At 53.8% G+C, this 24,417-nt stretch overlaps 1 protein-coding gene across 1 annotated transcript; it reads right to left on the minus strand.

Moving 5' to 3' along the window:
- Positions 1 to 14,319: 14,319 nt before the first annotated feature.
- On the minus strand, positions 14,320 to 24,075 carry LOC309684089 (inositol 1,4,5-trisphosphate receptor-interacting protein-like 1; the record flags this gene model as incomplete). The annotated part of the gene is made up of 2 exons (XM_082500047.1): positions 14,320 to 15,479; positions 24,066 to 24,075. 2 exons carry the CDS (start codon positions 24,073 to 24,075, stop codon positions 14,320 to 14,322), a joined length of 1,170 nt encoding a protein of 389 aa, XP_082356173.1.
- Positions 24,076 to 24,417: the final 342 nt, after the last annotated feature.

Raw genomic sequence — 24,417 nt, forward strand, 5'->3', positions numbered from 1 at the left:
CGGGACCGGGCTGGGGGACTCGGGGGGCGGCCTGGGCCTTTTTGGGGGGGAGCAGAGCCGAGTGGGGGGTCCCCGGGGGGAACAGGGCCGATTTAGCTCCCCCCCCCCCCGTCCTCCGCTGCCGCCCCCTCACCCCCCGCTCGCTCCCCGCAGGTGGCGGCAGCCCCGGCCGCAGCGCAGGGTGCCCGGGGCCGGCCTGGCCGGGCGCTTGGCTCCGCTCTCAGCTCCCCCCGGCAGGTCAGCCCGGCCGTGCCCCCTTCGCCCGCCTCCAGCCCACGGCCGAGTCCCCCCAGGTACCCCCGAGATGGGTCGGGGGGTGTCAGCGCTGGGCCCCCTGAAGCGGGGGTGGGTGGTGGGCACGGGCATTGCTGGGAGCCCGTGGGCAGCCCTGGGACCCCCTTAAAGCCCACGGAGAGCCCCGGGGCCCCCTTGTCTCCCCCGGAGCCGACGGGGAGCCGTAGCTGTGGAGTCAGCTTAAGGAGTCTGCCCTAAGGACTGCTGCTTTTTGGAGCGTTGGGGGAGGGTGAGGGTTGCGGTGTGGGGAGTGGAGGTGTGTGGGAGGAGTCCCGTGTCTTGAGGGAGCTTTGGAGGTGTTGGGCAGATTTGGGGGAGTGGGGGAGGGGTCCCCTCCTTTGGAGCTCCCTGGTTCTTTTCTTCTAGACTGTGGGAGGCAGCGGGCGAAGGGGGAAGGCAATAGAGTGAGTTGCTGTATTTCAGTCCTTGTTTGAGAGTCAGCGACTCTGCTCCCTTGCTGCTCAGCAGACTCTTAGCTCCGTGGGGCTGTTTCTCCAGGCAGGCTACGACTACAGAAACGGCCCCACTTCCTCGGAAGAGTTGTTAGCAGTGAAGTCTCCTGGGAACGTACTGCCTGACGTTGGATAGACCTGGCACCACGCAGCAGCTCAGAGCCCCGCAGCGTATGCTGCCGCTCTCAGTTGGCTCCATCAAATCCTCCGACCTGAGAATGCCAGAGGTACAGAGTTGAAACGGGCCCTTCCTCACCCGCTGAGTCAGATGAACCTTTTTGCGCCCAAGTTGGCTGGAGACTGCTCCTGCCTCGCCGCCTTCAGGCGGAGCATGGCTGTGAGCAGGGGAGCTCAACACAGAGTGCTTGCTGATTGCAGCCTGCTCCCTCGGGGGAGCACCCGCAGCCGTGGGACGGGAGGAGGAAGGACAGCACGAGGGCTAGAGACAAACATTTTATTTCTTTAACGTTTCACATAGGGGGTACCCCAGAGGGGTTCCTGGCCCCACACCCCACAGCTGCTCAGTATTCGGGGCACTGTTGGTCTTCTGGGCCTGGTGCTGTCACCGCTTGCAGGGCTGGCAGAAGCAGACACGGCTAGTGGCATCTCCACCAGCCCTTCAAGTAGCCCCACAGCCAGGCGCAGCCCTGCCGCGGGCACCTTCCTGTCCTGCACAGCCCTGGGTCTGCCTGGCCACACTCCCTGCCCGTGGTCTTGCAGGACTCCTCCGTCTTTGCCTTCAAGGCCTGGAAAGTGCGGGTGATCTCCAGCACCCGCTCCACCTGGTCCATGTCCATGGCTGGGGGCCTTCCGGGGGACAGGTGCTTGTCCGTGGGCCTCTGTGTCCTGTCCATCCCCTACCTGGGAACCCACTCTTTCTCGGTCCCTGCTGGCAGCTCCTGGCTGAGGACCAGCCCGTTTCCCCACTGCCCCACCAGCAGCCATGGGAGAGCGGGGTTGTCCTGAGTGTGTGAGCACCACTGGCTCTGTTGCTGCACTGGGCCAGGGCTCCAGGAAGTGGTAGAGGGAGCTGTGGGAAGAGGAGCTGCTCCTCAACAGGCTGCTGCAGTCCTCCGAGTTGGCCAGCGAGCACAGGCTGCAGGGGCTCTTGCGGTGGCCCTCGGGGGGCCCAGGAGCCCGGGGGGTGCCTGGACCAGAAGGAGCTGTCCCCACTGATAGGACCTATAGGCGGCAGAGGAGGGCAGGGGGACCTGGGGGCTTGGTGGGGGGGGGCAGGGGGTAGAGAGAGGCATCACTGCTCAGATGGTATATGGTTGGCAGGGAGCCCAGTGGGTCCTGTGGGGCCTGGTGCTCCCTCCTCGCTGCCTCCTCGGTTGCCCTGCAGAGGAGGAGAGAGAAGAGACCCGCTGCACACCGTCTCCTCCGCTGGAGCCCGTGGGCAGCACCCCCTCCTCAGCAGGCGGGCAGGGCTGCCCAGCGCAGGCAGGGCAGGGCACGGGCTGAGGGTCTGGGGCAGGATCTGGGGGTCTCCCCCACACTCCCTGCTTCTCCTGTGTCGACTTGAGCTCCCATCCTTCATCCGCTAGCCGAGAAGCTGCTGAGGGAGGGGACGGAGTGAGCGGCCGGCAGCCCCTGGCACAGCCCCGGCTCAGGGCTGCCGTGGGGTGTGGGCTGTTTGCACGGTGCTCGGTGCCAGGGCCACTCACCTCTCTGCTCCTGCGCGTGGGCTCTTGCATCCGTTATCCCTTGATTCGGCTTCTTCCAGTCCCTCTGCAGGACCCCGGGAGCTGGGTGAGACAGGAGCAGCTCCCAGCCCCGTGCCGCAGCCCCCCACCCCACCCCACGCTGCGGCACAGTGCGGTGCAGCAGTCGCCTACCTGGAGCCGCTTGGTCCGTAGCACAGAAGAGACCGCGCTGAGCCCCATCAAAAGCATCACGAGTGGAGCCAGGTGAGCTGTGGGGGGGACGTTGGAGTCCCTCCTGGCACCAGCTGCGGTGCAGCCGCGCAACCCTGGGGTGCCCGCCGTGGGAAATGTTAAAGAAATAAAATGTTGGTCTCTATCCCTGGTGCTGTGGTTCCTCCTCCCATCCCGCGGCTGGGGCTGTGCCCCCCTCAGTGCCCGACCCAGTGGGACAGGCTGGCACTGCGGGCACCCACCAACCTGGGGGGGTGGTGGTGTCGGGGGAGCTGGGTGGGCTGGAGAAAGGGAGGAAGCACCTCTTGAAACCAGCTCGGCCCTCTCCAGCCACAAAACCCTCCCCAGAGGCACCAGAAGGGACCCCCAGATCCTTGAAGGGCTGCCCCAGACTCCCTCTGGCCTGCAAGAGTCCACCCCAGGACCACATAAGGGCAGCCCAGGACCCCTTACGGACACCCCAGTGGCGTCCCAAATCTGGGTTCTTTACCTGCTGGGCAAGCCAGTAACACACTGTGTGGGAGCAGCCAGCCAAGCCGGTTTCAGAGCACCAGAGGTGAGAGGCAGGGAGCTGCCATCCCACTCAGCTCCATCTCCGCCGTGCCTTGGCTGTGCAGAGAGAACGTGGGGGGAGCTGCAAAACAGCTCAGCCCGGGCTTATCTCCAGATGCACAGAACAACCAAAACCAAATGGCCCTTAACAAACAAAATGCCCCGAGTCCCATCCCACCACTCTTCCCGTGACGTTGAGCGCCGGACATCACAAATTGGCAACAGAGACTTCGCTATGGCACCACCAGAGGGAAATATCCCAGACAGTGTAATCCACTCGGGCATAATCCTGCACCCTCACCGAGTCAGGAAATATAAACCGCAGGGTCTGGGGAGACAAATGGGGAATCCTCCAAGGATACAGCTGGCCCCTCGGAGATCCGTCCCCCCCATCCAGGACGCTGTACAGGGTAACTTCCCCGGGATGGAGCGACCTCACCAGAGAGAGAGAGGGTAAGTGACTAAGAAACATCCGTACGGTATAGGGCATGCGATTGAGTTTGTGACTGGTGCACTCTTCTAAGGCATTAATATCTAGCGCCCTTGTGGTTTGTGTTGCTACTTGTCGGGGGCATTTGTAGCTCGCAATAGTGGATCCCGCTAATTGCTTCTAAACCGCAATAGTGTAATCGCCACCGCACACACAGAACTTGCAATAGTGACGTATTGGACCCGTGAGCGAAGTCCAAAGAAATTGTTATTTTGAACCTCTCAGTGAAGCCCTTTTTCCCGTTTTCTCACAGTCCCTGAGCCACTGCGTAAAGCAACACCTGGCAAAAAACCCTCCACAACCCCAAAAAAAACCCACACCACATCCCCCACTCCCCACCCACCCCTTCTCCCCCCATCACAGCCATGGGGCAAACTCCCACCACCACCACCCCCCAATCTCAGCTCGGCCGTGACCCCCCCGAAACACTGGAAAGAGAGCAACGGAGAGCGAGCTCAGGCTCGTGTGAGCTGCAGAGATTTCTCTTTGGGTTTTGATGTTGTTGTCGTTGGGTGGGTTTTGGTTGGGTTTTTTCACAGAACAATTTGCAGTGTGGTGTCGCAGCCCCCGGGGCCGGCGCTGGCCCCCTCACCCCCAGCTCTCGTCCCTCCTCTTGCCCGATGGCTTTCACCCCTTTCCTTGCTTGGTTTGGTTGTTTGTTTTTTTCCTTTCTACCTTTCTTTTTTTATATTTGGGCTTTTTGTTTCCTTTTCCTTTTTTTTTTCTCTTCCTCCCCCCTTTTTTCATTTTCCCTTTTTTTCCATTTCCCCCTTTTTTCTTCCCCCCCTTTTATCTCTTTTTCTCTTTGTTCTTCTTTCCCCTCTTTTTTTTTCTCCCCCCATTTTTTCTTTTGTTTTTTTTTTCTTTTTCTCTTTTGAAACATCTCTCAAGCTTTCTCCGACGGAACGGCCCCTGGCTCTCAGCCAGCAGAAGGAGACTATGGAAGAGCTCTGGCACCCGTGGGATTGCTTTCCTTCTCCCGCCTCGCACTCAGTACCGAGCGTGTTTTCCAACTCTTTTTTTTTTTTTATTAAGAAAATAAACAAAAATAATGCTCCAGCTATCAGTTTTACAAGGCATAGAAAATCTCTAAAAGGGAAACAGAGGCGCAATGTGCTGAGGTATGAAAACCTGAGGTAGTTTTTGTGTGTGGATGTGTGTGTGTCATCTGGGGTTGTTTTTTTTTTTTTCCCCAAGCCCTGGGCTGACAACCTGTTGGAAATCTGGCTCTTCCCCCCTTCTCTCTTTGCAACCGGGATCTTTCCCCAAAGCATTTATATCCAAGCACGGCCATTCCTTTAACCTCTAGAAAAGCCGGCTTGTGCTAAAAAACAAACACCCCCTCCGCCCCTGCCACCACCCCCTCTGAAATGAAATAAATAAATAAATAAATAAATTCCTTACAAAACTTAAAAATCGCCGTTAGTTTCGTTAGCGTTACATTAATTCTAAAAACTGATGAGCCGCTGTGCTGCACGACACAGCCCAACCTCCCCCCCTCAATGCTGGGCGAGCTCCTCTGGCCGTGCCTGGGATGAAAAACGGGTGGCTTTTAGGAATTAAAAAATTAAAAAAAAAAGAATAATAAAAACTTTCTTTCTCTGTCTCTCTACCTATGTTAGTCCAACTAAAGGGAGAGCGTCGGGAGGCGAGGGAGGAGGGAGGGGGAGGCTGTGGGATGGAGAGAGCCCTCCCCGTACCCCTCGGCTGTGCATCCTCGCAGCGCCGCGGGGAATGGGGGTGGGGGGGGTCTGTGTGGGGGTCTTTGGTTTGCACAGGGTGGCCGTGGTGGGGGCTCAGCCCCATCCTTACAGTGCTGGGGAGCACGGGGCTACCAGGCACAGGGTCCCTCCCCCAGTGAGGTGCTTTGGTGCATTGAGGTGTTAGATGGGGTGGCACAGCCCCTGCCCGCCCTGGGAGGGGGGACACCACCTCTCCGGTGGCACTGGATGGGTGGGAGGGAGGGAGGGAGCAGAGCTCTGGGAGCCATGGAGAAAGGCGTGGGGGTGTCCCTCCTCGTGGCAGCCCCCAGCAGCCCCACCCAGCCACCCCAAGGGACACCCAAGCCCCATCTTGGTCCTCTCCCTGTTGGGTGACGCCCTTCCACCCACCCCGGAGGTGCGCTCCTCTCCTGCGGGGGGGACGCCCAGCGCTCGCCTGGCTAGAGAAGCACCGGGGGGGGGGTGGTTAGGGGGCATCTGAGCTTCCCCATTACACGGGCCTAATTACTGTGCCGTTAATAACCATTAATAACCACTTTGGCTCTGCTAACCAACTGCGGCGAGGCCCCCACCCCGCTTTAGCGCAGGCTTCCTGATGCCAACACCTCGAGCCACTGGGTAAAGCTGCGCCTGGCAAAAAACCACCACCCCCCAAAAAAACCCCACACCACATCCCTCACTCCCCACCCACCCCTTCTCCCCCCATCACAGCCATGGGGCAAACTCCCACCACCACCACCCCCCAATCTCAGCTCGGCCGTGACCCCCCCGAGACACTGGAAAGAGAGCAATGGAGAGCGAGCTCAGGCTCGTGTGAGCTGGAGAGATTTCTCTTTGGGTTTTGATGTTGTCGGTGGGTGGGATTTGGTTGGGTTTTTTTCACAGAACACTTTTCAGTAGAGGACAAAAACGTGGTGTTGCAGCCCCCGGGGCCGCCGCTGGCACCGCCACCTCCCCCCACGCCCCCCCCTCCCCCGGCTCCTGTCCCTCCTCCTGCCCGGCGGCTGTTCCCACTTTCCTTCCTTGGTTTGTTTGTTTTTTTTTTCTTTTCTACCTTTGTTTTTTAATATGTGGGGTTTTTTTCCGTTTTCCCTTTTTCTTTTTTCTCCCTTTTGTTTTTTGCTTCCCCCTCCTTTTTCCTCTTTTTCCCCTTTTTGCTTTTTCCCCCTTTTTTTTGTTTCCCCTTCCCTCCCCCGTTTTTTTTCTCCCTCCCCCTTTTTCCCCTGTTTTTCTTTTTCATTTTTCCCCCTTTTTTTCTTTTTCCCCTTTTTTCTTTTCCCACTTCCCCCCCCTTTTTTTTTCTGTTTTTAAACAAGCTCTCTCCCGAAGGAGCGGCCCCTGGCTCTCCGCTGGCAGAAGGAGCCTACGGAAGAGCTCTGGCACTGACACGGGCGGGAACACCCACTCACACATCGCAACAGAGCAGTTAGTTTGGCAACACCCCCACCCCCTGTCACAAGTGAGACCTGCACAGACAAAAGGCTCCTGAGTGAGGGCACTGGGGCAGCCCCACCTTAGAAGCAGCAGAGGAGCAGAGCCGTCCGGAGCCATCAAGAGCACAGGAAGGGCTATTCAGGGCCTCATTGTCTGCGCCGAGTGACCGTCTGCTGAGAACCGCTCTGGCGGCTCAGAGCTCAGCCCCAGCAGCAGTCTGGAGCCAACGGGGAAAAGTACACTGGGAGGAAGACTGGCAGCCTTCCTCCACAACGCCCCGGAGAGAATGACCACAGTGCTGCCTATTCCCATCGTTTTGTCCAACTCGTTTCTTTTTTTATTAGAAAATTAATAAAAAAACCCTCCAACTCTCAGGTTTCCAAGGCATACAGACTCTCTAAAAGGGAGACACAAGCGTGAGGTGCTGAGGTACCCAAACCTGCCCCTGTTAGTCCAACTAAAGGGAGAGCGTCGGGAGGCGAGGGAGGAGGAAGGGGGAGGCTGTGGGATGGAGAGAGCCCTCCCCGTCCCCCTCGGCTGTGCATCCTCGCAGCGCCGCGGGGAATGGGGGGCTGTGTGTTTGGGGGGGTCTTTGGTTTGGTCCCCTGACCTGCTGGGGGTGGGAGAGGGGGGGGGGAAGTCTGGCGGCGGGGTTACAGTCATCGGGCGGTGCTGGGCGGCACGGCGGGAGCCTCCCTTGCTGTGCTGCGAGGCCGGGGCTCCCGGAGCGTGTTTCTGCTCCTGCTGCTTCACCTGCTGGAGCATTTCCCTCATCTTGCGCTGTGCAGTCCTGGGGAGGAGAGGGGAAAAGCAAGAGGTGGGGGTCAGGGCACTGTTTCTCCCCCCACCAACCACTCCCGAGCCCCCACTGAGCATCTCGCTGCTCCCAACTTGTCACTCTGGACAAGCCGTAATTAATTTCAGGTTTTTTTTTTTTTTTAACTTGTGCTTCACTCCTCGAGAGAGCCTGAATTTTTGGGGGGGCCGCCATCCCGCTGAAGTGGACAGGAGACAAGGTTATGGAAGATGCACCCAGGTGGGATGTGGGTGGCTCTGCCCACACCAAGGATTCCATTCACACCCTGGGTGCTGCTCTGCACGGCATCCAAAACACCCATTTTTAGCTCAAACAAGCCAATCTTCAATTTCAGCACTTGCACAGCCGGGGGGAGCTGACGAAACACCTTCAGTGCCTCTTGGGGGCACAGGGACTACCCAAAAGAAGAGTGGCAGGTCGCTCGGGTGGTGCTGGGCTCAGGAAGCCCCGCGCCTTTCCTCGGTGGACAGAAGCGGCCGGGGAATATCGGGTAACGCCACGGCCAAACCGTACCTGACTGGCAAAGAAATACCCAATGATTTTAACGATGACCTCCTCGTTCTCATCCGGCGTTTGGTCTCGTGGCACAATGACTTCCGCACTGGTTACGTTTTGCAGTTCGTTCACCTGGAGCGAACCACAAGAGGGTTTTTTTGTGGAATGTAATAAGTAACAGAAGATCATTTGCTGATCCAACCAGTCGCTCAAGGACCATCTGGACAGTAGGTTATCTCAAGCACAATAAAAGCTCAAGCACAAGTGCTTAAGCAGTTTGATGAACAAAATAGTAAAAAGTAAAAGGGGGGAATTGTGATAAGCTCAGCGCTGTTTGTTCACCAAAACTAGAAACATACATTGTCACATTGTTTTACAAAAAGGCAATTGCTGAACCTGCTGTTGCAAGATAGCCAGCATCCTGTTGAGCGAGCAAGGCTAAAACTGCAAAGGTCAGGTTATGCAAACAAAGTAGGATGTGAAAAAGACTTGGAGGAGGGGAGGGGGGCTCATGAACACGAAGAGTACATGATGTGAGGAAGACATGAATCTTTCATCCCTGCGACAACCAGGAGGAAAAGGAAAGCAGAAAACGACCCCCTAGCAACAAGTCGTGTCGTGCAGATGCAGAGTACCTCTCTACCGGGAAAAGAAGAGTATAAAACCAGGGACTTTCGGGAACTGGGCACGAGCCGTCGGCGGAGTGAGACTCCCGGGCCGCCCAGCGCTGTTTTGCTTGCTGCCGCTTGCTAAATAAATACTTCAGTCTTAATTGGCTCCGTCTCCTCGCATCAATTTGTGGGACTAACCTATAACATGGAAGAGCCAAAATCCTCCGCTGCCGGTGTCACCACGGCACCAGGCACCCTGTGTGTCTCCCCCTTCCTTGGGACCAACGAGAACCACCACCAGGACATGGGGGCTGAGGGTCAAGACGTCGCTGAAACCACTGAGTACCCGGGATTTGTCCCCCTGGGGTGGGCAGGGGTGACGGCTGATGCCCAACTCTGCGTCCCCGGGGCAAAGAGACAGGGGGCACCTGTTGGAAGCTTTTTGGAAAACAACGGAAACGTTGAAATAATGAGCTTGTGAACTTTGTGCATCAGAAGAGATAAGAGACAAGCTGGTACAGTCTGAAGGTCGGCATGAAGGAGGAATTCACAGGAGGAATTCACACGCTGATACTGAAGCTGCTGCGACCCCTAAATAGATGCTGAATGTGTATTGCTACAGCTGTATTTAACCAATAATAGTTTGCGTGTATAAGGTTAAAGGCCAACGAGCACAAGACACGATGCTAACCCACGTTGTAGTAAAAGTATATAACACTTCAAGTATTGTAATAAAACGGCTTCAGCACGATCATATTGGTCTGCGTCTGAATCCCACCGCACAACATCACATTCAGTTCCATCTGAAAAATTGCACACCACAGGTCACAGTATCACAGTATCACAGTGTGCTAGGGATTGGAAGGGACCTCAAAAGATCATCTAGTCCAATCCCCCTGTCGGAGCAGGAACACCTAGATGAGGTTGCACAGGAAGGCGTCCAGGCGAGTTTTGAATGTCTCCAGAGAAGGAGACTCCACAACCTCCCTGGGCAGCCTGTTCCAGTGCTCTGTCACCCTCACTGAGAAGAAGTTTCTTCTCAAATTTAAGTGGAACCTCTTGTGTTCCAGCTTGAATCCATTACCCCTTGTCCTATCACTGGTCGCCACTGAGAAGAGCCTGGCTCCATCCTCATGACATTCCCCCTTTATATATTTATAAACGCTAATAAGATCACCCCTCAGTCTCCTCTTCTCCAAACTAAAGAGACCCAGCTCCCTCAGTCTTTCCTCATAAGGGAGATGCTCCACTCCCTTAATCATCTTAGTTGCCCTACGCTGGACTCTCTCCAGCAGCTCTCTGTCCTTCTTGAACTGAGGGGCCCAGAACTGGACACAATATTCCAGATGCGGTCTCACCAGGGCAGAGTAGAGGGGAAGGAGGACCTCTCTCGATCTGCTAACCACCCCCCTTCTAATACAGCCCAGGATGCCATTGGCCTTCTTGGCCACAAAGGCACAGTGCTGGCTCATGGTCATCCTGCTGTCCACCAGGACCCCCAGGTCCCTTTCCTCAGGTCTCCAGTCTGTGTGGGCAATTACCCCACATTGGGTTATCAAACCCAGAGTAATGTTGGCTGAAGGAGCAGGAGCAACGCGATGTATCACTGGAAGGAGATGACACTGCTGCTTTTCTCCCCTGTCACAGGTTGGCTCCTCGGGCTTTGTAGTCTTGTGCTACGAGCGCATGCCCTGGGTACAGCTCTGACACACCAACACGCAAATACTGAGATTTGGTCAGCCTCGACTGTCACTAACTCATCTGTTTTTTGTATCAAGGGAAGATGAGCAGCTGCAGATCTTTTGGTACCTTGTTTCTGTGGCATACCAACCCCAGCAGCTGTACTGTAGAACTACACTGTGCTATGTGATTTTGGTGTTAATGTCTCTCATTGCTCTCTCTCCTGAGTAGGTAACGGCTGTTATCCGCCAACGAATATCACAACCCCAACTGATGGTGGACTGTTTCCTCCCTCGAAGTCAGAAATGCTGCTTCGACTTTGAAAACACACATTGTTCCAACATAACCGATGAAGCAGCCAGCATGAAGCAAGACATGCAAAATTCTCCAGGACATAATGCATCAAGTGAAACAACCCACTGGCGGTGCCCGACTGGCTGAGGGGTTTAACTTCCTGACAGGAGGAATGGGACAGCTGATTCAAAGTATTACTGTGGAGAGATGTTTATCCCTTTTGCTATGTGTGTTTATTTCATGCCTCTGTAAATTACTCTGTATTACACCCCGCAAATTTGAATGGACATTTCCAACTTTGTCAGCCCCAGGAGAAGTGGTCTCTTGAGTGAGGGGGTGGAATATGGGAAAGTAACGGAAGATTGGAGAGGAGGACTGTAAACTCGCCCAAGTGACTTGCACCTGGGGTGAGGACAACACATCTATTGAACACTAATTGTTGTTCAACCCTCTGTGCTCACAAGTGGAATATCTGCACTTAGATAACGTGAGCCTGGGATGGGCTCAGGGACACCTTATTGTCCTGGTTTGAGCCACACAGGACTAATTTCTCTTCTAACACTTGGGAAAACTGCACTTTTAGAAGGCTCCAGTGTCTGAATTTGTGAAAATAGTGACTTTACAGCCAGCTATGGTGTGTGGGTCTCAAGGTCTCAGTGTTTTCGAGCTCGCCAGGTGCAGGGATGAGGAGGAGCGAGACCCGGGCACTTGACCCAAGCTGGCCAACAGGGTTAGTTCATAACATCAATGATGTCACACTCATTATAAATTAGAAAGTTTGCTGCGAAGTCGCTCTCTCCCTTGATGGCTGCCATCCTGAGAACTTCGTGCCCTGGTGCCGGAGCCCTGAGGCCTTCCCTTCCTCCTGAAGCCGTAGCGCTCGCAGTGTCCCACATTTGCTGTCCACTGCTGGGAGTGCACAGCTTCCTACTGATAGAATTGGCTGAGTATAATCTTTGCATATTCTGTATTGGTGTTGGGATCAATATCGGTTCTTTACTGCTGTTAATGTTAATTATCTAATCTTATTCTATTAAATCTGTTTATACTTCAGCTCTCGAGTTTTCTTGTTTTTCACGATTTCCCTTTCCTGGGTGGGGAGGGGTCATCAGGTGATAGAATGATTGTCTAAATGACAACAGATTGTTATGGGTCTCTCAAACTATAACAAATTTGGTGCCCAATGTGGTATTGTAATGGGTTTGGCACTCAATGTGATATTTTGCACTTAATTTAAATAGTGCTGGGAGAACTGTAGGTTTTAATTAGAAAATTCTGAAGGGTTGAAGTTTTAAAAAGATTTGATTGGATTCCTTGAAAAGTCACTATGACTCTGTTGGAAAGGTTTTGAAGGAACCTGGTCAGAGTTCTCCGCTATCTTTGTATAAACTTAGGTAAGGAGCTATGGGAGCTGTGGGGGAGGTCATTGCTCTTTCTCTCTCCTTTAGGGCAGCTTATCGTTTCTCAGTGTGGACTCAAAAACATTGCCTTGTTATTTTGTGTGGCGGTATTTTGCTATGTTATCGGGTCGTTTGTAATCTTTCCGTTATTTGTCACTTATATAATAGCACCTCGAGAATTGCAGTGGTCAGACCCATCTTGGGACAGTGGGAGTCCTTTGCTGACCATTGTGCATTGGGTTATGTTACGGGTCATTTAGCAAAGGAGAGGATGTCTCTTGAGAATTTAGATGTACCGATGTCATCAATAGTAACAGTTTTTGAGAGTTTGGAATACCCTTGGAAACTTTTGATTGTTGTACTCGAGTTAAGTTTTGAGGGTTTGATCTTTTTCATTGGCTGGATCTGCGGCAGAGGGAAACATCCGGCAAAGACCCTGCCGACTCCTACCGCTCACAGCTGCCAGCGGCCTCTATGGCAGGCGGTGATCACATCCAGACTCCGCTGGCTCCTACGACAGCTCCCGCTGCCCTCCTGCTGTACACCGTACCGGCACAGCCCCCGCCAGCCCCCCCGACGGACATCCTGCCTGCACAGCCCCTGCCAGCCCCCCTGATGGGCATCATGCCTGTGATGAAACAGGAAAAAAGGACTTCACTGAGAGGTTCAAATTAACAATGTATTTGGACTTCACTCACAGGTCCAATACGTCACTATTGCAAGTTGTGTGTGTGCGGTGGCGATTACACTATTGCGGTTTAGAAGACATTAGTGGGATCCACTATTGCTAATGATCCGGACAAGTGACAACACAAACCACAAGGGCACTAGATATTAATGCCTTAGAAGAGTGCACCAGTCACAAACTCAATCGCATGCCCTATACCGTACGGATGTTTCTTAGTCACTTACCCTCTCTCTCTCTGGTGAGGTCGCTCCATCCCGGGGAAGTTACCCTGTACAGCGTCCTGGATGGGGGGGACGGATCTCCGAGGGGCCAGCTGTATCCTTGGAGGATTCCCCATTTGTCTCCCCAGACCCTGCGGTTTATATTTCCTGACTCGGTGAGGGTGCAGGATTATGCCCGAGTGGATTACACTGTCTGGGATATTTCCCTCTGGTGGTGCCATAGCGAAGTCTCTGTTGCCAGTTTGTGATGTCCGGCGCTCAACGTCACGGGAAGAGTGGTGGGATGGGACTCGGGGCATTTTGTTTGTTAAAGGCCATTTGGTTTTGGTTGTTCTGTGCCATCTTGAGATAAGCCCGGGCTGAGCTGTTTTGCAGCTCCCCCCAAGTTCTCTCTGCACAGCCAAGGCACGGCGGGGATGGAGCTGAGTGGGATGGCAGCTCCCTGCCTCTCACCTCTTGTGCTCTGAAACCGGCTTGGCTGGCTGCTCCCATACAGAGAGAAGGGGCTGAGTGGGGCTGGGAGGGCAGGAGGTGGTGGCGGGGGGAGCGGGCCAGCAGCCGCAGGGAGGTGGTTGTGCAGGTGCCGCGAGGGTATGGAGAATGAACCTGGTACTTGTACAGGAGGCAGAGCCCTGCTCGGCATCGTGACACTTCTTCCCTGTGCACAGGGCTCCCCACTCGGGCAGGGTCCTAGCCACCCCACAGGGGTTATCCAAGGGCTGTTGGGCTACCAGGGCGTGCTTTGTGTACGGCTCCCAAGGAAGGCACTGCAGACTCCCTACCTATGGTGCCATCCAGAGAGCTGTGGAGGGGGACAAGTGATTGCCATTGCCCCAGTGCTGGAGCAGAGACAGGTGGCAGCCTTAGCTCCACAATCAGTGAAAGCAGAGCCACCGCATCAGCTCTTCAGCAAAATGCTCTGCCACTCTGGGGCAGCTCAGCACCTGTGCCCGCCTTCCCCCCAAAACCGATGCCCACACACGCACAGACGCACGTTTGGGTGTGAAACAAATGATTTATTGACATCTATGTACAGAGTAAAGCTCCGCGAGGGACAGGTTGGTGGCTGGGCCCATGGTAACAGGAGTCTCTGTCGCAAGGCTCCTTGCAAGGGCGACTCCAGCCGCATCGCGTCCCACTCCCCAGAGTGCGGTTCTGCTGCAAAGGAAAGGTGTGGCAGCAGTTCCCAGAGCCGACTGAGTAGCGTGTTGTGCGTGCCCAGCGTGCTCAGTTCCGCAGCACCAGGGGAGCATCTAGGGGACACTAAGAGAGCTCTGTGCGTGAGGAGCTCTTTCAGTGTCCGTAGAAGAGCAGGCTTGTGAGCCGATCTTGCAGCTCATCGGCCTCACGCATTGCCTTGGCGTGGGCAGCTGGGTCATGCAGCAGGCGCTGGAAGAGGTTGAGTGGCTCCGCTGTTTGGAGGGCTGGGGGCAAGACGATGTCCTCGGGCATGTTCTCATTAGCAAAGAAGAAGTGGTCGAGGCGTCTGTCGTGCAGGCAGCCGCGCAGGTACCACAGGATATCCTGCAGCCGCATGAGGAACTCCCTCCTGCTCCAGCTCGACACGGGTAAGGTGTTGAGGAGGTGCATGGCAACCGTCTTGAAGATAGCGGTAGAAAAGCCGGTGCCCAGCAGGATAGCGGCAAAGAGCTGGAGGCATTTGAGGTGGGCGGTGTCGTGTGGGGCCTGCCTGGCCACATGCCTGAAGAACTTCACCTCTGCCACCGCGTAGCTCTCTACCCACGTTGTGCTGGGGGTAAGGATGGCCTCTGTAGTCTCCTGGCTGCTCAGGAAGATGTCTGAGTCACCTCGCCGCACCCCAAACGTGATGTCAATGAGGATGCTTTTCCCGGAGGCGTTCGTCAGCTGCAGCTTGCAGGAGCGGCTGGAAGGCAGCACCTTCATGCTGTAGTGCTGCGCCTGAGGCATCTCTTCCCAGGCTGAGCTCACCAGGTTCTGCAACCACTGGGCGGTTTTGTGCACATCCAGGTAGGAGCCGGTGCAGAGGGTGCCAAGGAGGCTGGCAGACGGATTTTTCCTCAGCTCCTCCTCCTGGGGGTGGTGGAGGTAGAACGGCGTGTTCTCCACCAGCTGATCCCTGCTGCAGGTACACGCCAGCTCCACGCGGACGTGGGAGTCCTTTGCCGGCATCTCCGCTGAAGTGCCCAGCTCCAGGTGGAAAACGTGCCCACGGGGGGGCTTAAGGGGCACAAGCAGGTGGTACACAGCATCACGCCCACGGGGACTCCAACCTTCGAAGGCGCTGCCCACCCCGATGGCTGGCTGCAGGACCGGGAAGAAAGTATTGGACATGCGCTCTTGCAGGACAGCCAGGAGGTCGCCCACCAGCTCCTCCACCACGCGGCTCCTGTAGGCCAGGCGCTGCACTGACGACCGGATGCGCTTTGCAAACCTCCCAAACACACGCTTCTCATAATCGCCAGAACCTTCTCCTGCACATTGTTCGTTGCCGCACTCTGTGCTGCTGCTGGAGCTCTCCTCCTCTGCAGCGCTGCTGCCTGGCTGGGGGCTCCTTTTGCTGAGGTGCCGGCAGAGCCTGAAGATCAGGACGATGACTGCAGCGAGCGCCCAGACCTGCCAGTGCTGCAAGGCAGCGAAGAGCAGGTCTCCCCAGGCCGAGGCGTCCTGCTCCATGTCCTGCAGCAGCCGAGTCATGGGCTGGCTCAGCTGCTGCGCGTGCTGCTGCATGCGCCCGCAGGTGGCCTCACCCAGCTCCTGGCAGACCATGTGCAGGAGCTGGAGGATGCTCTGCACGAGCAAGGTGAGGAAGGTTGTGTCAGCCATGGCCTGTGGGAGGAGGGAGAGAAGGGGTTGAGTGGGGCTGGGAGGGCAGGAGGTGGTGGCGCAAGGGCCCTGCCGCTGCACTGCAGGGAGCTGGGGGCAGGCAGGAGAGGGGGCGAGACAGCTGGGGGACAGCAAGGCCTGCGCCCAACCCCGGCGGTGGCGGTGGCAGCGTGCCCGGCCCCAGGCGCTCCCGCCAGCAGCTGGGCCCTTGATGCAGGATGAGAACCCACCCCCCAGGGGCCCGCCGTTCTGCCCGGGCCCCACTCCGGCCCAGCCTCCCGCCGCCTGCGCACTCACCTCTGGCTCAGGCTGTGCTGGGGCAGCGCTGCCTGCGGGCGCCTTTTATAGCTGCTCCCATTGTGACACGGCCCCTCTGATGTCACAAGCGCCAGAGCGCATCACCGGCACAGCCGCCAACCAGCCCCCCCGCCTCAGCGCCTCACAGCTGCCCCCGGCAACCAGAGCCCCGACAGACACAGAGTACAGGCCCAGCCGGCAGGACAGGGCTGCCAGTTGCTCTGCTTCCACTGCTTTAGTCGCCCCCACAGAGCATTTGCCGCTGTCCCGGAGTCAGGAGAGAGAGAGAGTGTTGGCCACTTTTCTCCTTCAGCAACAGCTAACGCCAGCTGGACGGCTTTTCGCTCTGCAGATTGACTCCGCTCACCTTGTCCTTCAGCAGCTTCTGCCACTCCTCCTGTAGGACTCCACACCGCAGCATTCCACCTTCGATGCTTTCCTACAGTACGACAAGACCCATCAGTAACCAGACCATGCTGGTTCTCATTAGCTGAGAGAATGAGAGTTCATGATATGGTGGAGCTTCCTCAGCACGTGTCACCACCTCCTCTGGTGGCACCCCAAAGGCCTTGCCTTCGGGCCAATTTGTGATCACTTGTACCATTCCTGGGCAATTAGGGTTTCCTAATAACATAACCATCAAAAGCAAATTAAGGGGGGAGAAACTACCAGATTCTAAACTTGAGTACATTCGTACACAGCGGAGGGGTATTTTTCAATAAAGGCTGAATGAGACTGTCCCTGTGCTGCAGCTGGTTTTACCTCATCGTTTAGCCAGCAAAGGTTCCTGAGCGTGCGGATGTCCTCACGAGTGACCTTTAGTTTGAAGGCACTGCTCATGATCTCATCTGGCTCACCTCTGCCAAATGGGGCACTGACCTCTCTCTCCATGGCCTGAAAGGAACAATTAAATGGGGAAGGACTTGTGAAACAGAGCATGGAGCACGCTGACCTGGGGGCAGCTTTCCACTGAAACACGGCCTGTAAATTCAGCTCAGGTGACAGAGCAACTGCCTCCTACGGTTTCTTGGCTCAGTGAGCGATAGCGCTTTTGCCTTGCTTGGTTGGCTTCAGCATCCCAACTTTGAACTTTAGAGCCCAGGCTTGCTGCCATTTCTTTTCACCAAGGACGTTGGGATAAAACCCGTAAACTCAGCAAACACGCTAAGGCAGCTGAAAATGGAACACAACTCTGGCAAACCCCTTTCCCAGGTGCTGCTGCGGCCCTCGCAATACCCAGCTGTCGTTGTTGGGACGGACACGACACTGGACATTAAGTTGCAGCAATTCAATTTTTTTATTTAACAAGCAGTGCTTTTTTATATTCTCTTACCCAGGTGCTTATCTATGCATATATTCAGGATTCTACTTTTGCCCAATACGCTCTCACATCACACGCTGTTCGTGCTCTGGTCAAAGCCAGGATGTTTGCCAACCCTTATCTTTTTACTTAGCTCTTCTCAGGACTCCCCAGTCTCTTCAAGGGTACACAGATATCTGCTCAAGGTCAATGTTAAACTCGTGTTCCGATCCCTTGGACCAGCCGAGGTTTCCCACAATTCCCCCTTTTTGTATTTGTGCTACAAATGCTGCCCCCATCACCCGCTGCAGGGCCCTTTGCAGTAGGGAGATGAGACATGGCACCATCATTAGCACAACTACAATTATCAACAATATTATTAATCCTGCTTTGACCTTTGAAACCAGCCATCCCGAGAGTCCCCAGTTTTGCAAAAGGTGATCAAAAGAGAAGAACCCATCCTCTTCCTTTAACTTTTTCGTTCGTTCCATTAACTCTTGTATGCGTGCATGAATGGATTGAGAATGGTCCGATAAGTTCATGCAGCACATCCCATCAAAATCTTGACAACCATGACCTTGAGCCAGCAACAAAAAATCTATTGCAGCTCGATTCTGCAGTGTGGCATGTCTGACTGAGTCTACATCTAGTAGTAAACTACTTAAAGCTGAAGATGTAGCATTAGATTGCTTGGCCAGCCAACACCCAAGCTTGTTAAGCGTAGTGAGCGCTTTAGCTGATGCCACTCCGGGGGCTAAAAAGGATGCCGCGATTATTAGGTCTCACAGCAGCACTTTTGCTCCAGGACCCACCCGTTCCTGGGTCACAAGGGAACCAAAGTGCCGAAGAAGGGGTGGCACCACAGCAGGAGTATCATCAGCAAACTGCAAAAAGTTTAATACATATACAGCTTTAGTTAATCGTGCTTCAGGGGTTTCCCCTATCATTCCCCCTTTTTGTTTTTTGCAAAGGCGTTTTAGAGTCCCGTGTGCACACTCAACAATACTCTGACCCGTGGGTGAGTGGGGGATGCCTGTGACATGTGTCACGCCCCAGAGTTGTAAAAAACAAGCTACCTTAATTGCCTTGGCCGTTAATTTCTCTTGGCCAAGGGGCAACTGATCAGCCCACACCGGTTTTTCTGTTAGCCATTTTAGGGCTAAAGTGTGTTGAGAAACACCCTGCAATACAGTGGTCCCGACTAAAAATCCGTAGTTATGCGAACTCCCCATTGGCCTAAGCAGCCCCTTCCCCATAGGTTTAAAGGAGTTGAGGTCACATATGGCCGCACTGTAGCCCTTTGCCCTTCTGAGTTTACAATCACAATAGGGTTAGTGGACATATAACTGTTGACAACTCCTCTGAGTCCTGCCCCTCCCAAGGCATTGGAGGTTAATGGCCAAGCAACAGGCCACTCCCGTAAAGAGATGATCGTCACATCTGCTCCAGTGTCTAATAATCCAGTCAGTCGGATCTTCTTGGGGGTGGCATCGTTAAGTTCAAGAACACAATGCATTTGTGGGCGTTGATTAGATACTCTTTGCACCCAATAGACTTGTGGCTTTCCTGTAGAGCCAAAACCACCATTACCACATGTAACGTTCGTTCGTGGAACACAACTTTGAAATGGGATTAACTGAGCAAGTCGAGTTCCCTTCTCAATAGTCACAGGTGGTGTAGCTGTTGATACCATGGTACATATTTGTCCTGTGTAATCAGCATCGATCACTCCCACATGTACCATAAGGCCTTGTAAGGTGGTACTAGATCTTCCTATCAGTAAGGCACTTAAACCTTTGCCAATTGGTCCCCAAGCATCCAGGGGCACCTTGTGTACCTCTTTCGTACTTATTGTCACTGCGTCGGCAGTGGATACATCCATCCTGGCTGCCCCTCTTGTCTCTCCTGATAGCCTGTCACAGAGGGTTGCTCTTGCACTACTCCCAGGAATGGATTATTGAGGCAGGGTATTTGTGTCTGCGCACACCCTTTCGTGCTCTTCTTGCCGTTTCCCGATGGTATAGGTTGCCCGTTAAAGTGATATTTTGAGTGACATTGCTTAGCAATATGTCCCATTCTTCCACATCGATAACACATCATGCTTGCAGCACCTCCTGTACTCTGCTTTTGAGGGCCAGTTCTCTGTGGCTTCTTTCTAGGGCACTCTGCTTTTACATGACCCGACTGACCACACCCATAACATTTTAGGCTTTGCACACGCACTGCTGCCATTGCTGTTGCAAGTGCAGTCATTTTATGTTCCATAGACCCAACTTTAGCACATGCGGTTATCATGGCCTCTAAGGTGGGATCACCTGGCAAAGCTTCAATTATTTTTTGGCTGTCCGCGTTACCTCGGGCTAGCTGTTTCAGTAGCATCTCACGGAGGTGAGTGCCAAACACCTGTCGCTCAGTGGCTGCCTGCAGTTTTTCAACAAACGGAAGAAATGCTTCACGAGTACCTTGCTTAATAGTGGTATATTTCTGTTTTGGCTCTGCCAACTCGGCTGTAGGGATTAATGATTCAATTCCTACTTGCTTCACTTGTTCTAACACAAGGGGGGGCCATTGCGCCTGGTGCTGTGGATTATTAGATTGACCCGTCCCTGTTAATACTTCAGCGCCATTACCATAGCGAGGGTCCCCTTGCGGAAACTGTAAGTTATCCACAGCTTGTGCCTCAGCTCTTTGTTGCCAAATGCTTCTAAAAACTGTTAACTGCACCGGCTGAAAAATAATCTGAGCGAGGTGTTGAATATCATAAGGAGTCATCACTTCTAAGGACAGCAATCTTATGAGTTGCATTACTGCAGGAGAGTTAGGGCCGTACTGAGCAACAGCTTTCTGCAAATCCTGAATCACTTTCCAGGAATAGGGCATATGTTCATGGGGCTGCCCTGATGCAGGGTCATTGTATACTACAGGAAAAGCAGCAGGCTCGGCAATTTCAGTACTAGGAGACTCGGCATGAGAAAGTGAAACAGGTATTTTCTCCGACAAGTCCCATTCACCCAATTCCATCGCTTTTTGCTTCACCTCCCTCCAAAATCGGACAGGGTTTTGGGGTTTAACCGTCACTTGAACTGGTGGTAAGTCCCAAGTTCGGGGATACTTTGAACAACAGAGAGGACCCCCTTGTTCTATTTGCGATTTTACATCAGTGTGAGAAGGCCAAGGGGGAGGTGGGGCAGAAGGGACAGAAACTGGAGGAGAATTGCCCCAGTCGATCAAATTGCTTTCCTCCTCATTATCTGATTCAGGGGGCAAAGGTGGATAAGGGAACGGTGGATTAGGAGGTTCACAAGGGATGAGCACCTCCTCCGGAGGGGTCTTTTGGACCTCTTCACTGCTCTCGACTTGGTCTCTAGGCAATACAAATCCCGATCGGTTAGCACCTTCACTTGCAACTTGGTCGCGAGGTAATACATATTTATATTGTTTATCTTTTGTGTTCATCGGGAACAGTCCTTTATTTTCCCAAGCAGCAATCTCCTGCCCCTTTAAATCATCAACACGAGGTTTAGAGACAAACGGCGCAGGGGCTGCGGACGGCTGTTCACTCCCTTTCGCTAAATCTCTCTGCTCCTTAAAGTTCTTTAATGTCTCTAATAAAAGTCGCCACGTAGTTAATAACAGCCATTTTTGAGCCGTGTTTAGCTTCCTCAAAGTCTGCCCTAGTTTTGTCCATTGCTTTATACTAAATGCTGTAACCGATGTTACTTTTACTCCCTGTTCTTTTCCCCACAATACCATTTTTTGCAAAGTCACTTCAGGGAGGATTACACCTTGCTGTTTAAACAACAGCGTCCGTGTGGAGAGGATAGTCTGCTCCTCCTTAGTTAACTTCCCTCCCATGTCCCCAGTGGCTCACCTACTACAGGTGTCTTCTTAAATATGATCCGGATCCATCAACAGGTCTGCCTGCTGTCCTTAGCTTCACTGGGCTCCGTCCCCACGACTATTTCCAGTCGTCTTCTTCCTTAAAATCACGTCGGGGTCACGAGTTGTCGTTGTTGGGACGGACACGACACTGGACATCAAGTTGCAGCAATCCAATTTCTTTATTTAACAATCAGTGCTTTTTAATATTCTTTTACCCAGGTGCTTATCTATGCATATATTCAGCATTCTACTTTTGCCCAATACGCTTTCACATCACACGCTGTTCGTGCTCTGGTCAGAGCCAGGATGTTTGCCAACCCTTATCCTTTTACTTAGCTCTTCTCAGGACTCCCCAGTCTCTTCAAGGGTACACGGATATCTGCTCAAGGTCAATGTTAAACTCGCATTCTGATCCCTTGGACCAGCCGAGGTTTCCCACATTCCTCCACAATTGTTTAGATTCAGCGTACTTCTACCAAGGAATGAACCCATGCTGTCTCACCTGGAGCCCATATATATGCATTTCTAACACTGGGGAAGAGCTGATGTTCTCTTCGTTGGTCTGTAATACAACGTGATTTCCCAAGTGCACTGCCTGAAGGCTCAGCTCTGCTCTCAAAGCTGGTGCCAAGAATAGGCTCACCTCAAATAGGCCTCTTTCTCCTTGGAATAAGCAAAGAGGTCAACCTTGTGATCTGTTCTCCTGGTTTGAGTGACACAGGACTAAATTATCTTTTAATACTTGGGAAGACTGCACTTTTAGAAGGCTCTGGTTTCTGAATTTGTCAATATATTTACTTTATAGCCAACTATGGTGTGTGGGCTTCAAGGTCAAGGTTTTCGAGCTTGCCGGGTGCAGGGATGAGGAGGAGTGAGTCCTGAGCAGCTGACCCGAGCTGCCAACAGGATTATTCCATACCATGAGCATTGTCATATTCATATAATGTTTGTTGTGAAGTGCTCTCTCTCCCTTGATGGCTGCCATCCTGAGAACTGCGTCTCCTGGTGCCGGAGCCCTGAGCCCTTCCCTTCCTCCTGAAGCTGCAGCACTCGCTGTGTCCCACATTTGCTGTCCACTGCTGGGAGTGCACATCTTCCTATGGTTATAGTTGGCTGAGTATAATCCTGGTATATTTTGTATTGGTATTTGTATATTTGGTTGGACCCCACCGTGCTTTTCCACTTCCGACCCTCCAACGGGGCAAATAACAAAGTTGGTTGGCCTTGGCTGTTATAGCAATAAGTATAAGCAAGAGCCTCTCTGCACACCATGCCTGGGCATCTACTATAAAGGTCTGATCACTATGAGAGCAAACAGTGTCTGCACAATACGCTCTTAATTTCAGTAGTTAGAAGAGACCCAGCTAAGAAGCAAAGTTACTGAAGAAAATGGGTCCTGTTTTACCTCAAACCAGGACACCAGCTCTCTCTGGGTGACCTCTTGCATCACAGCTCTACCTTTCAAGTGAAGTTTCTTCTTCCTCGTGTCCAGTCTCCACTTTCCCAGCTGCATTTTGTAGCAGTTTTGCTCTCTCCTGCTTTGTCACACTTCCAAGGAAAGCTCAAAAATCTGAGAAAGCACCCTCCAGGCAGGTGACCTCACTCATCAGCCTTCTTGTGGCCTTTCACTTGACCAGACAGAAGTAACCTCACCATGATCTTCTAAACCATGTGACTGCTGCTGGCCTTTCAGCTTCTTGGAAAGACACAAACAAGCCATCTGCCTGCTGCTGTCCTGTCAGGTACTCAGACAGAAGGGACATGCCAGCCCACATCCACGTCCTCTTCCTGGATGGGGCTCCACCGTACAGGGTGATTATAAGGACATTCAACAGTGTTGGCCCAAGTGCTAATCACTGAGGGATTCTTGTTATGACTGGCTTCAAGCAGGACTTTGTACTGCTGTTGACATTTGGGCCTGATCATCTAGCCAACTTCCCTCCCATCAGACCTTCCGCTGCTTCAGCCCAGAGAGCATCAATCAGGCTATAAGGAGACTGGGAGATGATGTTAAAGGCCGTGCAGAAGGCCAGGTACACAATATGCCCTTGTTTCCCCTAACCATCCTGGTCCAGCAATGCCTTTCTTGTCCTTCCAGTGTCTGGAGATGGCTGCGGGAGGACGTACCCCACCACCTTCTAAGGGACTGAGGAAGGCACACAATTCTCCCAATCCTCACCCCTGTCCTTCTTGAAGATGGGTTTGACATCTGCCTTTTCCAAGGACCCCAGAGCCTGTCTGGCTGCTCTGGCACTTTTCAGGGCACAATCCAGAGTCACAGGACAGGGTGATGGAGCAGAGAGGAGCACTTGCAATGAGCCTGTCCACGGCAGCTGAGATGACTGTCCCTGGGATGGTGGGGATTTGTTCGTGCAGTCACACACAGAAATGTCAGAGCTCTGTCGGGTGCCCACACCTCAGCTGGCCTCGGGCACTCCTCATACACACACGGGTGATCAGAGACACGAGTCCTTCCCTTGCCCGTGCAGAAGCAATGCACTGTAGAGGTCACAGTGTCTCTCTGACCTCCTGCTGCCACCCCCAGAGGCTGGGAGGCACCGCAGCCCTGCAGTGAGTCGCCCTGCTCTGCACTCCTCATGAGGAATGGACACGGGGACCTTCGTTCAAGGAAGCACATCCCAGTGCTGCATCCAGGTGTTTCCCCAGGAGATGTTACTCTCCAAGTGAAGTGACCTCGTCTGTCCTACACGCCTTCATGGCACCCCCAGGAATAGCTGATGGCATTTGTGCTCACCCGTGTCCATCTCTCCACACGCACATGATGTGCATGCTTAAGTCTCATCTGTACAATGCAAACATGGACCTTGTCATTTGGTGTCCCTCTGTGGAGGGACAAAGAACCTCTCTGAGGTGGGATGAGAGTCCAGTGCTAGAAATGGAGGTTGTTCTTGCTGGCCCATGATGGTGACCCTGGGGCAACTTCCCCGGGGCATCCAGTGGGCACAGGCACAGCCTAGACCCTGCTCTGCTGGTCCCTCATGTCTCGCGCAGGAGCCGGGCTGTGCCAGGATACTGCTGTGTGCCCCCACCCTGCATACTCCCACACTTCAGCTCTTCCCTGGGGTTTTCCTCTCTGGGGGACTTGC

The sequence above is a fragment of the Vanellus vanellus genome (assembly GCF_965231255.1).
Source record: "Vanellus vanellus genome assembly, contig: HAP1_SCAFFOLD_526, whole genome shotgun sequence".
Classification (NCBI taxonomy): Eukaryota; Metazoa; Chordata; class Aves; order Charadriiformes; family Charadriidae; genus Vanellus; species Vanellus vanellus.